Source organism: Capricornis sumatraensis, chromosome 22 (genome assembly GCF_032405125.1).
Source record: "Capricornis sumatraensis isolate serow.1 chromosome 22, serow.2, whole genome shotgun sequence".
Classification (NCBI taxonomy): domain Eukaryota; kingdom Metazoa; phylum Chordata; class Mammalia; order Artiodactyla; family Bovidae; genus Capricornis; species Capricornis sumatraensis.
The window spans coordinates 12,719,486-12,735,026 of NC_091090.1; the positions used below are offsets into that span (position 1 = coordinate 12,719,486).

The window sequence follows — 15,541 nt, forward strand, 5'->3', positions numbered from 1 at the left end:
AGCAAAAGACAAATTTGACAAGTTCTAGTAGCAAGTTTCCAAGAAAGGTAAAGAGGAATAGGGAGCAGCGAGGGGTCACTTCGGGAGTCAGGTCTCTGCTGGGATGCTCCAGGGTAGCGTGTGTTCTTCAGATCCAGGTTCTGACCCCTTGTGGGCTGTTAAGTCCCTGTCATGGGGTCAACCATCCTTCAAAGAATGGGATAGAATAGCGTTAGGATGCATCTCTTGCTACATCCAGTGAGTTTTAAATGTGAAGCTTTTTTATTTCTAGAAATTCTATTTGGTTCTTTTTCTGCCGTGTTACATTTTATCAGTTCGGTTCAGTTCAGTCACTCAGTCGTGTCCGACTCAGTCGTGTCCGACTCTTTGCGACCCCATGAACCGCAGCACGCCAGGCCTCCCTGTCTATCACCAACTCCCGGAGGCCACCCAAACCCGTGCCTATTGAGTTGGTGATGCCATCCAACCATCTTATCCTTTGTTGTCCCCTTCTCCTCCTGCCCTCAAGCTTTGCCAGCATCAGGGTCTTTTCCAATGAGTCAGCTCTTTGCATCAGGTGGCCAAAGTATTGAAGTTTCAGCTTTACCATCAGTCCTTCCAATGAACACCTAGGACTGATCTCCTTTAGGATGGATTGGTTGGATCTCCTTGCAGTCCAAGGGATTCTCAAGAATCTTCTCCAACACCACAGTTCAAAAGCATTAATTCTTCGGCACTCAGCCTTCTTTATAGTCCAACTCTCACATCCAAACATGACCACTGGAAAAACCATAGCCTTGACTAGATGGACTTTTGTTGACAAAGTAACGTCTCTGCTTTTTAATATGCTGCCTAGGTTGGTCACGTTTTATAGTTTCCTGTGTCTCTACAGAGACCCTCAAGCTTTCCTTTACTGATTTAAGCAGAGCTTTACAGATGGTGGCTCTGTCTGCAGTCTCTTCATGTCTGTTTCTAGTGTCTTGCTTTGTGGGTTTGTTTTCTCTTGTGGCGTCTGGCTCCCAGGAATTCCTGGGGATCTTTGACTGTATATGGGTCATTGCATTTGAACATCTGGTCTGAGGGGTTGTGGACTAGAATGATGGTATCTTCCTCCAGAGAGGGCATGGCTGTCCTGTCCCCAGATGCCTGGGGACATTGCCTGTCCAAGACATGAGCCTGAAGCCGGGCTTGAGTTTGGGGTTCCTGGAACCATCCAAGGGACTCCGTGGGGCCCTAGTTCTGGGAAGGAGCTGTTCTCTGGGGTCAAGCCATGCTGGGGGTGTAGCCCTTTGAAGTTCCGGCTTTTAAAGGGAGGGTCTCCTGTTATGCTTCCCTCCTTCCCTGGGCCTGGGCTTGAATATCTGCCTTGTCACCTGGCAAAGCCATCCAGATAAGAGTTCATGTTCTCTGGACTCAACAAATGCCCAGTAAAGTTGCTCGGGTGTTTACATACCTCCTTGGTTCCCCTTTCGATCTTCTGTTCTGGCTGGATGACCCCTCACTCAGTTCTTGGTGTGTGCTAAGCTGCTTCGGTCATGTCCGACTTTTTGTGACCCTGCAGACTGTAGCCTGCCAGGCTGCTCTGTCCATGGGGTTCTCCGGGCAAGACTACTGGAGTGGGTTGCCACGCCCTCCTCCAGGGATCATTCCACCCAGGGATCGAACGTGCGTCTCTTATGTCTCCTGCGTTGGCAGGCAGCTTCTTTACCACTGAGCCACCAGGGAAGCCTTTCTCAGTTCTTTAAGAAGTCTTAAAATAATACGCGTTTGAGAAATCTGGTTGCTTTCGTTGTTTTCTGGTGAGGTGGGTCCAGAATGGACTATAACCAGGGTTCTCTGCCCTGTCAGGCCTAGAGCCTGCTCATCACCACCAGGGACAGGAAGTCCTCATTTGTTTCATGAAACGGTGACCCCGCAATCTCTCTCCTCGGTGAGTCAGGTCAGAAGAGTGAGAACTCTGCTTGCGGGCACCCGGGGCAGCGTCCATCTCCCCTCCTTTTCTCCTCTCTGCTTTGGGTGTGGCGGGCATCAGCTGGGTGGGGAGGGGTGGGTTGCACCCCATCACCAGGGTCGTGGGCTTGCTGCCCTCCCCAGCTCCAGGCTCACTCAGGGCCTGGACTGCCCCCTCCTGTCTAAGCTGACCAGCCAGCCAGACTCAGAGCCTCCGTTTAATATTATAAAGTGGAATTAAAAAACAATACAGCCGATTCATATGCATATTTATGTAATATAAAATGGGGGGTCTAGGGCCAGGATCTGAGTGAGCCTGGAGCCTGGGGGGGTGGCGTTGTGGGTGGAGGGTTTGCGGGTAGGGAACAGGGACAGTGTAATGCCCCAAGCATGACAAGAGAAAAAGAAGGACAACAGTGATAAGCAAGTAACACACGGATTTTAGAAGGAATTCTTGGGCACAACTAGAAGATTCGAGGCGGCAGTCAGAGCTGGCCTCTGAATCACGAGTACTGCTGCCACAAATGTAGCTGGTGGGTGCAGCCATGTGATACCTTCTCTGAAACAGCACAAACCTCCCTGTGAGGTTTGAACAACACAAAGGACAATGCAGATCCCTGTTTGTATCGCAGTTGCACTCCTGGGAAGTCAGAGTTTGCTAAAAGAATGCAGAAACGACTGTTTCTGCGCACCACGCTGGGCCCAGAGTGCGCCTGCAGTGCCCCCCTGTGAGCAGGTGGGACCCCTTTGTGTTAGGGCACCGGTGCCTAGCGTCCCTGTCCTGCCCACTACAGGCTAGCTGTGACCTCACTGGTTGGGACAACAAAGATCACCCCCTCCCATTTCTAAAACACCGCGGTCCCCCAACTTCTACTGGGAACTATAATGTGGTGACCGGGGGACCAGGAGCCCTGAAAACTCTCATTTAGCCTGGAGAAGCAGGAGGACTTCGTGGAGGGGGTGACCCCCCAGCATCTTGAAGGTTGGGCAGAACCCTGTGAAGACGTACTCTGGGCAAAGAACTGAGTGTTTCCGAAGTGACGCCCTCTCGTGCTGGTGGTGCCAGGGTGGGCGAGCTGGGGCAGCTCTCGGTGGTTCCGTCTGCTTATGCAGCTGTCTCTCCCCGCTGCGTTCAAGGAAGTTCTGTGTTCTCGGAACTTTGCCTCACTTGGTTCCCCTTCCTGATGACCAGGGGCCTCTGCCTGCTTGTGGGCTAGGCAGAAACCCCAGTTTTGTTTTTAGTTTCCAGGGGCTGTAGGACTAGCTTTGACCAGAGTGGGGACATAGCCTTCCCTTAGAGGCTAGAGGGAGGGGCCTGGCGGTGGGCGGGGGGGGGCGCCCCATCTCTGAGATCTGCCTCCCCGGAGGCCCTGTCTGGGTTCCCAGCGCAGCCGTCTTCCTCCCGTATTGCTGCCGATCAGGGAGGCATAGCACCGCAGCCTGAGAGGGGTCTTAGGGGCCATGAGCTCAGTCCTGTGCTTTCCTGGGCTTCCCTCCTGTGACGGAGAGCTCACTGCCTCCAAGCACGGCCTGTGGGATTGTCAGACACTCCCTGTCCCCATGCCAGGGTTTCACCGCACCCCAAATCCTTCTGTCTCTTCCCACCACACTTCAGGGTTTTCCAACTCACACCTCCTTTCCATAGTAGAAAAATCTGAACATTCTTTCTGGAGTTTGGGCTTATGAAAATCGTTGACGTTGTATCTATTTCCAAAATAAAAACCAGCTAATAAAGAACCTATTTCTGGAATTTTAATTGGCTCTTAGGTTGAATTTGCTAGAATCAGAGCCTAAAAGGGAGAATTATGAAGAAGGGGTCCCAGGCGGGAGTCTTGCTCCTACAGGGCAGGGACGAGCCAAGCAAGGAGGTGGTTTCAGGGGAAGAGAGGCCTCAGGTTGATCCCATAGGGACCAACAGACAGTCTCCTCCTCCTGCTGTGGGATGGAGGCCACCTCTCTGGGGTGGGGGATGTATTGATAACTTCCCAGGGAACTGGGGGCAAGATAGTGGTGGGCCAGAGAGGGCTGCTGCTGTGAACTGTCGGCCACCAGAGTACAAAACCTGGACCCAGACCGGGTACAGGAGGGGTCCTAAGGGCTTCTGATAAACTTCCCGTGGGGAAGAGGGCACGCCTCCACCCCCAGGTGAGGGCCTGTTCTCAGACCTGCTTCTCGGCCCCTCCATCCTACTCAGCACAATCCAGGATGCTTCAGTTTCTCTGGGGGTCTTCCGACACTGCCTCTTCACCCTGGTGGGGCCAGGGGCAGTGGTGAGGGGCAGAGCAGAGGCGGAGTTTGCGGGCAGGGCTGCGGGCTGGGGTCTTCCCGGAGCCCCATGTGAACCCATCTCCCTCCTTCTGCTCCCCTACTCCCAGACTGCCTCTTCAAGGTGTGTCCCATGAACCGCTACTCGGCCCAGAAGCAGTACTGGAAGGCCAAGCAGACCAAGCAGGACAAGGAGAAGATCGCTGACGTAGTGCTGCTGCAGAAGTTACAGGTCTGGGCATGCGGGTGCCCACTTGCCCGTGTGTGTCTCGAACCCGGGCACACGCACAGGGCTGCTGCTCATCAGAGCCGACAGGGCCCAGTGGCCGAGTCCCGAGGTTTGACCCATTCGGCCAGAGACTGGTGTGTGTCGCTGTGAAGGAGGTGGGGGGTCTGAGCCCGGCCAGAGGCCCACTCATCCGCCGCTCTGTGCCATTAGAGGCAGGTGTCTCCTCCTCCAGGCCGGTGCAGCCCTGTCCCAGGACCCATGGTGCAGTGAGCTGTGGACTGCCTTCAGCGGGTTTTAGCTAGGCCTTCAGCAGCACATCGTAGTGCAGTGAGAAACCCGGGCAACTGTACCTGGAGTTACAGGGGTTTCTAGAGAAGTGGTTTCAGTGAACCTGATTTGAGAACTAGTCTTAGCCTCTCCTCTCATTCTGTAGAGTTGGAGCCTGGGGCCCTTCGTGGGGACTAGGCCGTTGGGGCCATCCTACGAGTTGGCATGGGGCTTATCCCTGGTTCTCTGGCAGACGTTGTTGCATGGTGTGAGGGCCCGGTGGTGGCCCTCAGGCCTCTCGGTTCACATCCTGGGTAGTTCTCTCCCGACCGAGCTCAGGGCCCCCAGTCCAGTGGAAGCGAGTGGGAGGCTTAACTGGGGTCAGCAAGGTTGTAGCATGCTGCTGGGGCCTGGGGCCCCACCCACTCCCACCACCAGGCCGGCCTTGCCTCCAGTATCCCCTTCCCCAGGAGGTGGGTGTGAAATGGGGAAAGAGAGGGCCCGGTGGGGCCGTGCTGGAAAGAGGGGGCTGGGTGTGGGCTGCTGAGCTCTGTTTTACCGGAGACCATCTTCACCCCCGCTGGGGGCTGTCGTGAGCTTCTTCCCTGCTGCCGCTGCAGGCCCAGGCTGGGCTGTGGGTCTGGCAGGGGGTGGGCCATTCACACGTGCTCACACAGCCAGGCGCTGAGGTTTGTGCAAAGTCAGTTTGTGGTGCCTGGCACAGCGCCCCCTCAGCCACCCTCCCAGCAGCTCCAGGCCTGAGGCCCGGATAACGGGACTGAGGAGATGGAGGGGCAGAGGGACTGCTGCTTTAAGGACAGCTGGTCTGATGGAGGAGAGAGCGCCCCCCAACACCAGCAGGACCCCCCAGCCCCCGGCCCCCCAATCTGATGGAGGAGGCACAGCGTATCCTCAGGCAGCTTCCAGGCTAATGGGACAGAAGAGCCTACAAAGGCGTCCTTAATGGGAGGCAAACCAAATCCTGGAGGACCGGAGCTGGATCCTTCCCCGCCAGGGAAGGCTCCCTGCAGGCAGTGGGCTGGGAGCACACGCGGTGCTGGGGAGGGAGAGTCGCAGAGGAGTGAGGAGGAGGACGTGGTGCCCAGCACACCCGCGGGGCTGGGCCAGGGGCTCTGAGTCGGGGCCCCAGGACTCTGGTGTGACGGGGAAGGAGGCCCAGCCTTAGGTTATCTGCTGGGGGTGTTGGGGCTGTGGGGGGCTCAGGGGTCTGTTGGCTGGCCCCCACCAGAGTGAGGTGGTGGGAAGGGGGCAGAGAGGAGGGACCCCGGGCTGCCTGCTGAGTTCCCAGGCGGCCCCTCTGCACTCTGAGCCTCATTCTCCCATAGCAGTGGGAGGAATAGGGCAGATGGCCCGGGGCGGGCGGGCGGGGGTTCACTCCGAGTGCAGTGGCAGGGCCTGTGGGTGAGGGGGGGTCGTGGCCCTCCAGGTCCTGGGCCCGCCCTCCACCGCGGTGTGTGTCTGTGCAGCACGCGGCCCAGATGGAGCAGAAGCAGAACGACACGGAGAACAAGAAGGTGCACGGGGATGTCGTGAAGTACGGCAGCGTCATCCAGGTGCGGGGCGGGCGGGTGTGGGCTGAGGGGCACCACCTGGCCGGCCCGTGGGACGACTGCCCGCCCGCCTCTGCGTGTGCACGGTGCTTGTGAGCCGTGTCCACGGGTGTGTGTGTGTTCAGCACGGGGGTCACAGCGCAGGGCCTGGAGCCCTGGGGGCCAGGCTCACGTCGTGCTTCTGTGGCCTGGGCGAGTTGCTTCCCTTCCCTGGACCTCTCTTTTCCCCATCTGACGATCAGGCCAGCGATAGTAAATACTTTTCTCCAGCTGTTACAGGGTTACGGGAGCTAATATGAGTACGCTGTCTAGAGCCGCGCTTTTTTGTGTGATCACCTGGGTGCCAGACTGGGTGTGGTGTGTGTGTGTGGTCGTGGTTGTGTCTTGTGTGTCCAAGGGTCCTGTGCACCCCCTGCTCTGATGGGCTGGCCTCCTGGGGTGACCTCACTCCCGCCCTGCCCCCCAGCTCCTGCACATGAAGAGTAACAAGTACCTGACCGTCAACAAGCGGCTGCCGGCCCTGCTGGAGAAGAATGCCATGAGGGTGACGCTGGACGCCACGGGCAACGAGGGCTCCTGGCTCTTCATCCAGCCCTTCTGGAAGCTGCGGAGCAACGGGGACAACGTGAGGATGGCCTAGGGGGAGGGACCTGCTGGAGGGCACAGGCCGCAGCTCTGGGGGGCATTCTGCAGGGTCCTTGGCGGGGGCGCTGCACGAGCCTAGGCCCGTTTCTCAGGGGGCAGAGTAACCAGAGAGAAGCCTGGGGGCCCCGCCCTCCGCACCCTCACCCTGCTCCGTTGGTCCCTGAAGGTGGTTGTGGGGGACAAGGTGATCCTGAATCCTGTCAACGCCGGGCAGCCTCTGCACGCCAGCAATTACGAGCTCAGCGACAACGCCGGCTGCAAGGAGGTGAGCGGGGAGGGGGAGAGAGAGGTGGGCTGAGGTAGGTGCAGGAGGGCCTGCACCTGGCCAAACGTCTCTTGAGCAACAAAATCCAAAGAAACTATGAGATTAAGCGTAACAGCATGCATTCACAGTGTGGGCAGTTAGGAACAGCAGGATGCAAAAAGGCCAAAAACCAACTGCTATTTCTGAGATACTGGGAGCGAAAGCCAGGTACTGGGCGTGATTGCTGCACAGGGCACCAGTGAGGAGCGGCAGGCCGCCTAAGCCACGCCTCTGGCCCAGCCCATGGATCCACCCCCACTCTCACCCTTTATAAGATGAGCTAGCAGGGCACCTGGGACTTGTTTTTGCTCCCTAGGGCTGCAGCATGAATCCTGCTAAAGCCTTGTCTGAACTGGTTGTCTGGCCTCTTATTAATTTCTGTAGATTAAAGAGTCCGGGGACCCTAGTTGGTAGTCTCGTTGGGCTGACCCTGCAGTGGAGGAGTGTCTACACATTCCCTCCCCACAGGGTTGCTCCCTCTGGTCCTGTCTACCGCTGGAGGGCCTGGGTGGGCCTCCTCAACCCCCTTCCTGTCTCCCAGCGTCTGCCCACATTCTCCAGCCCACAGGGTGGCCGCCCCAGGGCAGCTGGGCTGGGGCCTGGGGGCCCTGGTTGGGGGCAGACACCCCCTCCCTATGCTCATTAGTGGGCGCTGGGCTGGTCTCCTCCCACCCGCTCTGGGCCTTAAGCCCCGCCTACTCCGGGGGGCTGGGGGCCTGCCCAGCCTCATGGGTCTCTGCGTGCTTCCCCAGGTCAATTCTGTGAACTGCAACACCAGCTGGAAGATCAACCTGTTCATGCAGTTCCGAGACCACCTGGAGGAGGTGCTGAAAGGGGTAAGAGCTGGGAACACCCCTTCCCCTGCCGCCCCGCCCACTCCCAGCCCCCCTGCCCCGCTGTGTCCACCTGCCAGGCACCCGGCTCTGCTCCCTGTCCGGCCCCTGTCCCATGCACCCTCTTCTCTGGCTCCACACCCCTCCCAGCCCCCCCACCCCGCAGGGCCGTCCCCAGCCGCCCCGGCTGGCCTCTTCTCCGTCCCTGGGCTTGAAACCCCTGCTCCATCCGCTCCCAGTCTTGGCTGAGCTCACTTTGTTTTCTGGGAAGGGGCCGTGGGCGCAGATCCTCTGAGCGCTCTCTCCCCTCACCCACGCCTCTCCACAGTTCAAGCCAGGCCCCCTACCCTCTGCCCCATGCCCTCTCCGGCAAGGATGCCAGGCTGCCCGGTCAGGGCCTGTGCCTGCCATGGCGGGCGCTCGAACACACCGGGTTTCCCCTGCCCGTGGCCGCCCTCTGCGGGGGTGGGCGGGGGCTCCATGTGCCTGCTGGCTCTGGAAGGCGTCTGAGACGGGGGGCTCGTCTGCCGGGAGGGTCCTCGGCCACCCTGAGCCCACGGCCCGCCTGCAGGGAGACGTGGTGCGGCTGTTCCACGCGGAGCAGGAGAAGTTCCTGACGTGCGACGAGTACAGGGGCAAGCTGCAGGTGTTCCTTCGCACCACACTGCGCCAGTCCGCCACGTCGGCCACCAGCTCCAACGCCCTCTGGGAGGTGGAGGTCAGAGCCCCGCTTCCGGCCCTGGGCTCCCCACCCCTGCCGGGTAGGAGGTCACCCCCCCACCACACGCAAACACAGCATCTGTCTCCTCTGAGCCTCTCCGCAGCCAATGGGCCAGAGAGGATCGCAGAGCCACCCTCCCAGAGCCCTCCGGGCCTGCAGTGTTCCTCCCACGTGTTTCTTCCTGCCCCACCCAGGTGGTCCACCACGACCCGTGCCGTGGAGGAGCTGGCCACTGGAACGGCCTCTACCGCTTCAAGCACCTGGCCACCGGCAACTACCTGGCTGCTGAGGTGGGTGGGGAGGCAGAGGGCATCCTGGGAGCCCCAGCCTGGCAAGCACGAGCATGTGTGCCTGGCACACGCCTGCACACAGACTCACATGTCTGTGGACCCTGGTTTATTTGTGCTTATTTATCTATTTAACCGGTATTTGTAGTCATGCTCGGGCGATGATAAGTCTCACGGGTATGATGATGTTTTGCTCTGTGCTAGCAGCTGTTCTAGGCCCTGGGGCTACAGCAGTGAGCTCGACTCCCAGCCCTCGTGGAGCTTAACATTCCACATCTGTCTTTGTCCATGACGCACAGGCTTGTGTGTATCGGGATGTGTATGTGTGTGTGTGTGTGTCCGTCCGTCCAACTGTGGGTCTGGGGAGGGCAGTGATCTTGTGGGTGTGTCCTCCAGGGCTGGCATGAGTCCTGGGGCCGGGTTGGGCACCCCTGGGAGGGTAGGGGCTGCCTGCCCCAACCCAGGGTCGTTTTGGAGCGGGAATCATGTGGATAGCTCCCCATCTTGAATCTCTGAGCAGGAGAACCCCAGTTACAAGGGTGACGCCTCTGATCCCAAGGCAGCAGGCACGGTGAGGACTGGGGAGGGTTTGGGGGCCTGGGAAGGGTGACTGTGCGCAGCTCCGGGGTAGGGGAGGCCATGAGACCCTGGGAAGCGGGCTGGAGGGAGAGGGCCTCTCGGGTGGGATCCTGAGTGGTTTTGGGGGGCCTGAGAGGAGGGAAGAGCTCCTGCCTGAGTCAGGGTGCCCACCCCCAGGGCGTACAGGGCCGCTCAGGTCGCCGGAATGTTGGGGAGAAGATCAAGTACCGCCTGGTGGCTGTGCCCCACGGCAACGACATTGCTTCCCTCTTCGAGCTGGACCCCACCACGCTGCAGAAGACCGACTCCTTCGTGCCCCGGTGGGTGGGCGCTGTGGGCCTGGGGTTGAGGGGGTTGCCTGGGCAGGTATCCGGACCCCCAGTACCCCCTGCTCCTCTGTCCTTCCTTCCATGACCCACCCCTCTGGAGATCCAGATCCGAGGCACCACCAAACTTGGCATGTGCTGGGCCGTGGGCCCTGCACCCTGGGTGCCGCCTTCTCTCCAGTGTTCTTTACAGCCAGTTGGCCTGGGGCTCAGGACACACTGGGTGCAGGGGATGGACTCCCTAACCTTTAAGGTCTTCCAACCTGGAGATTTTAGGATGGAACATCAGGAAGCTTCCTGGGTGCCAGTCAGGCTTTAACATTGATCTCAGGCAGCTGACTCGGTCACTTGGCCCCGACATCCTCACCTGTGTAGTGGGATTATCGAGTTACCCGTCAAAGGGCTCATGGGAGGGTTACCTAATCCCTTATCTGCATCTTGAGGCCAGATGTACTTGGAGGTTCAGATTGTTTTTCATTTCTGAAAGGTAGTTGTGTTTCACAATGAAAGACATGACTATTTCTGATGTGAGACGCAGGCATGTTGACACTGAACGGGATAAATAGTGTAAATAACCTCATTTGTCCAAATGAATTTGGGTCCCGAGCTTGCATGCACGCCTGGGCTCTCGGAGCACGTGGGTCTGGGGAGAGTGGGCGAGGTGTGAGGGTGTGGGAACTCACAGCAGTTAGCGCAGGGCCTGGGGTTTCTCTCTGGCTCCTCACCTGGGGGGGGGGACAGGCGCCCCTGGCCCACGGCCGCTGGCTGTGGAGGCAGGAGGAAGATGCAGGGCCGCGGGGGTTAGAGCCGGCAGATGGCCGGGAGGTGCTGCGACGCGCTCTCTGTGCTCGGCCCTGACCTCCTGCAGGAACTCTTACGTCCGGCTGCGGCACCTCTGCACCAACACGTGGATCCAGAGTACCAACGTGCCCATCGATGTCGAGGAGGAGCGGCCCATCCGACTCATGGTGTGGGCCCTGAGGACTGGGGGCCGGGCTGGGGCCCAGGTTGGTCCCTGGAGGCCCTGCTGACCTGTGTCCCTGCAGCTGGGCACCTGCCCCACCAAGGAGGACAAGGAGGCCTTCGCCATCGTGTCGGTTCCCGTGTCCGAGATCCGAGACCTGGACTTCGCCAACGACGCCAGCTCCATGCTGGCCAGCGCCGTGGAGAAGCTGCACGAGGGCTTCATCAGCCAGAATGACCGCAGGTGGGCCGCAGGGGCAGGGTTCCAGGGGCTCCCCGAGAGCCTTTGTCCTCCTGGGGTCGGCGTCTCGTGGACGAAGGCGTCAAAGCGGAAGCCGGACAGGCTGACGGGGTGACAGGCGGGGACTAGTCCCTGCCGGGCCCTGGCTGACTTTGGGCCCCAGGCTCACTGCTCACATACTCCAAGAACCGGCTCTGTGATGGAGTCATCATTACCCCTGTTTCACTCATGATGGGATTGAGGCGCAGAGAGGTTCGGAGACTTGTCCGTGGTCACACAGCTAGTAAGTGGCAGGCAGGATGGAAATGCAGAGAGAGCCCTTCACACCAGACACCCCACGTGTGCCCTACTGGTTTTTGTCCAGGTCGGAGTATCCTGGGATTCTCTGTCTAGAGGGCACTTTGGAATCCAGGGTGGATGGGGGCAGGGGTGTACGTGGAGAGCAGCTCAGGGTGAGGCTGGGAGAGAAGTGGAAGGCAGGTGTCAGGCTGTGTGCTATGACGGCAGGACTGGCTGTGGCGAAGGGCTGGTTGCCCCTGGGGGCACGTGAGGGGGTCCTCGGGGTGCCCAGGGTCAGCCCTTCACACTCCTCTCACCTGGCGTCCCTTTGTGAAGGTTTGTTATCCAGCTGCTGGAGGACCTGGTGTTTTTCGTCAGTGACGTCCCCAACAATGGGCAGAACGTGCTGGACATCATGGTCACCAAGCCCAACCGCGAGCGGCAGAAGCTGATGCGAGAGCAGAACATCCTCAAACAGGTGCTGCGCACACCGGGGGCAGGGCGGGCCTCGGGGCGGGCCCGTGGCCAGCGAGCAGGACGTCTTCTATTTTTTTTTTTTACTATATATATGTGTTCTCTTTATTTTTGGCTGTGCTGGGTCTTTGTTGCTGCGCCTGGGCTGTCTCTGGCTTCTCCTTGGGGTGGCTCCCCTTGGTGCGGAGCACGGGCTCCAGGGCGTACGAGCTGCCGCCGACGTGGCTCCCGGCGTCTAGAGCACAGGCTCAGTAGCTGTGGCTCACGGGCTTAGATGCTCCGTGGCAAATCAGGATCGAACCCATGTCTCCTCCATTGGCAGACGGATTTTTTATCGCCAAGCCATGAGGGAAAGCTCACCTTTTTGACATGAGCTTGCCTTTTCACCTCTCCAGCTGAGCTGTGATCTCCCTGCTGTTTTCTTTAAACATTAAAAAAAAATTATTATTTTTTAAAAAATCTGAGATGCGGTTGGTCTCATCACCTCTTAAGATAAGTACTTCCTGCGCTGTTACCGTGTGCCAGGCTCTGTCCTTAGTGCCCATCACCTCATTTAATCCTCCCGACCCAGGGGAAGTCTCATTAATTATTATCCTCATTTCACCCTCGAGGGTGCAGAGGTTGGAGTCACTTGACCGAGTCCACAGCTTGGAAGCGTAGGGCTAGGATTTTCATGCAGATGTCAGAGTGAGAACTTGTGCTTTAAACAATTTTTTTTCCCCAAATTTTTATTATGAAAAATTTCAAATGTTGAGCAAGTATTGAAAGAAGAGTGCAGTGAACACGCACTCGTTACCACTTTGCCAGTCTGGCTTTCTATAACTCTCCATCTCCACATCGCCCCTGTGTCCACGCATCTCAAAGGAGGGTGCACCTCACCTCTATAAACGCTTCAGTGTGCATCTCCTAAGGGAAAAAGCATCGTTCTCTGTAAGCAGTCTCCTGACCACACCTAAGGAAACTAGCAACAACACTCCATCCAGACCAGCGTTCTGGGCCTTTCCCCAAATGCCTGCTTAAAGCTCGTTTTTTTGGGAGGAATCAGGATCCAACTAAGGATTTCTCATCCCGTGTGATTCCGGCTCTTTGCTTGCTGTCCTATAACAGTTCTTCACCCACACCCAGTCCCCGAGTTAAACTTGGGTTTGGATAGGGCAGGCCTGCATCTGACCCTTTAAGCTCTGGCCACTCTGCTTTGGCCTGCCTTTTCTCTTAGCCTCAGACCCCTGAGCTGCAGCCACCCTCACCTCTCCCTGCAGAGGCTGAGCCAGGCCTGGGACCTGAGTTGAGACTAGGATTCACGGTGGGGAGGGGCCAGCCGAGGCCAGTGTCCTGAGGACTCCAGCCAGGAGAGGGGAGCGGGTGAGGGGTGGGCTGGGGCCATGTGCAGCTGAGAACCAGCTGGGGGTTAATGTCAGGGTGGCCTCCGGGCAGGGTCAGCGTGAGGCTGAGGGTAATGAGGGTTGCGGGCAGATGTGGGGCATCTTCCTGACTCTCCGTGCTCTCCAGATCTTCGGCATTCTGAAGGCCCCCTTCCGCGATAAGGGGGGCGAGGGCCCCCTGGTGCGGCTGGAGGAGCTGTCGGACCAGAAGAACGCGCCCTACCAGCACATGTTCCGCCTGTGCTACCGCGTGCTGCGCCATTCGCAGGAGGACTACCGCAAGAACCAGGTGGGCGCCGCCCGGCCTGCTGCCCCTGCCCGCTGGCCGGCTCCCGCTCTCCTTCACCCTGCACGTGCTCCCCAAGGCATACCCGCTGTGCTCCCCAAGGCGCACCCCGCACGAGCTCCCCAAGGCGCACCCCGCACGTGCTCCCGCTCTCCTTCATCCCGTACGTGCTCCCCAAGGCGCACCCCGCCGTGCTCCCCAAGGCACACCCCGCACGTGCTCCCCAAGGCGCACCCCGCTGTGCCAGGCGCTGTCTCAAGGGGATCGGACTGTGGGCCGGTCCTCACGGCACACAGCCTGGCTCTGTCCTTTGAGGGACCTCACACTGGGTTTAATGTTCCACGATGACTGTCTTGAAATTCTTAATGTTTGAATAAGAATCCTGCTATTTCTTTTCTTAAAAAAAAAACAAAAAACCTCTAGTTGAATTCATTGAAGTATAGTTGATTTATAATGGTTTTAATTACTGTCATACATCTGTGTTTCAGTTATAGCTATGTTCCTTTTTAAACTATTCTTTTCCACTATGCTTTGTCATAGGATATTGAACAGAGTTTTCTGTGCTGTCCATTAGGATCTTACTGTTAATGCATTCTATGTATGCAAGCTCACATCCGCTAACCCCAGCCTCCCCCCCTCCATCCCCCAGCCCCTCCCCTCCCCTGGCACCCACCAGCCTGTTCTCTGTGAGCCTGTTTGTTTCATGGATGAGTTCATTTGTGTCATAGTTTAGATTCCACATATAAGTAACATCATATGGTGTTTGTCTTTCTCCTCTTAATTTCCCTTAGTATGATAATTTCTAGTTGCATTTGTGTTGCTGTAAATGGTGGTGTTATTTTTTTTTTTCTTTTAGTGGCTGAGTAGTATTCCACGATGGGGTTTCCCTGGTGGCTCAGTGGTAAAGAATCTGCCTGCCAATGCAGGAGACATGGGTCTGATCCCTGGGTTTGGAGAAGATGGCAACCCACTCCAGTGTTCCTGCCTGGAGAATCCCAGGGACGGGGGAGCCTGGTGGGCTGCTGTCTATGGGGTCGCACAGAGTCAGACACGACTGAAGCGACTTGGCGGCGGTGGCGGCAGCATGTCTTGGCTGTTGTAAATAGTGCTGCTGTGAACACAGGGGTGAATGTATCTTTTTTAGTTATAGTTTTGTCCGAATATGTGCCCAGGAGTAGGATTCTTGGATCATATGGTAATTCTATTTTAGTTTTTCGAAGAACTTCTGCGCTATTTTCCATAGTGGCTGCACCAACTACATTCCCACTTACAGTGTGGCAGAGTCCCCTTTCTCCCATACCCTCTCCAGCATCTGTTGTTTGTAGACTTTTTAACGATGGCCATTCTGACTGGTGTGAGGAGGTACCTCATTGTATTAATAGTTTTGATTTGCATTTCTCTAACGATTAGTGATATTGGGCACCTTTTCATGTGTCTATTGGTCATTTGTATTTCTTTAGAGAGTTGTCTGTTTAGGTAGGTCTGTCCATTGTTTGATCGGGGGGGGGGGTTCGTTTTTTGTTGTTGAGTTGTGTAAGCTCTTTGTACATTTTGGAAGTTAAGCCCTTGTCAGGCACATCGTTTACAAATATTTTCTCCCATTCTGTAGGTTGTCTTTTCATTTTGCTTATGATTTCCTTTGCTGTGCAAAAGTTTGTAAGTTTGATTAGGTCCCATTTGTTTATTTTTGTTTTTATTTTTATTGCCTTTGGAGACTGACTTAAGAAAACACTGGTACAGTTTGTCAGAGAATGTTTTGCCTGTGATCTCTTCTAGGAATTTTATGGTGTTGTATCTTAAAGTTTTTAAGCCATTTTAAGCTTATTTTTGGTGAGATGGTGTGTTCTAAGGTCATTGATTTACACATGGCTGTCCAGCTTTCCCAATGACACTTGCTGAAGAGACTTTCTGTTGTATATTCTGCCTCCTTTGTTGAATATTAATTGACCATAGGTGTGTG

The 15,541-nt window shown here is 57.1% G+C and overlaps 1 protein-coding gene across 1 annotated transcript in view; it reads left to right on the forward strand.

Annotated features, from left to right (window-relative positions):
• ITPR3 (inositol 1,4,5-trisphosphate receptor type 3) overlaps positions 1–15,541 on the forward strand; it is a 66,867-nt gene that overhangs the window by 22,397 nt on the left and 28,929 nt on the right. The window contains exons 3-15 of the mRNA XM_068960696.1: positions 4,305–4,426; positions 6,178–6,264; positions 6,728–6,886; positions 7,073–7,171; positions 7,963–8,046; positions 8,615–8,761; positions 8,959–9,054; positions 9,572–9,622; positions 9,808–9,950; positions 10,825–10,924; positions 11,003–11,163; positions 11,776–11,917; positions 13,423–13,584. Coding sequence (XP_068816797.1) covers positions 4,305–4,426; positions 6,178–6,264; positions 6,728–6,886; positions 7,073–7,171; positions 7,963–8,046; positions 8,615–8,761; positions 8,959–9,054; positions 9,572–9,622; positions 9,808–9,950; positions 10,825–10,924; positions 11,003–11,163; positions 11,776–11,917; positions 13,423–13,584 — 1,553 coding nt within the window. The remainder of the gene's footprint in view (positions 1–4,304; positions 4,427–6,177; positions 6,265–6,727; positions 6,887–7,072; positions 7,172–7,962; positions 8,047–8,614; positions 8,762–8,958; positions 9,055–9,571; positions 9,623–9,807; positions 9,951–10,824; positions 10,925–11,002; positions 11,164–11,775; positions 11,918–13,422; positions 13,585–15,541) is intronic.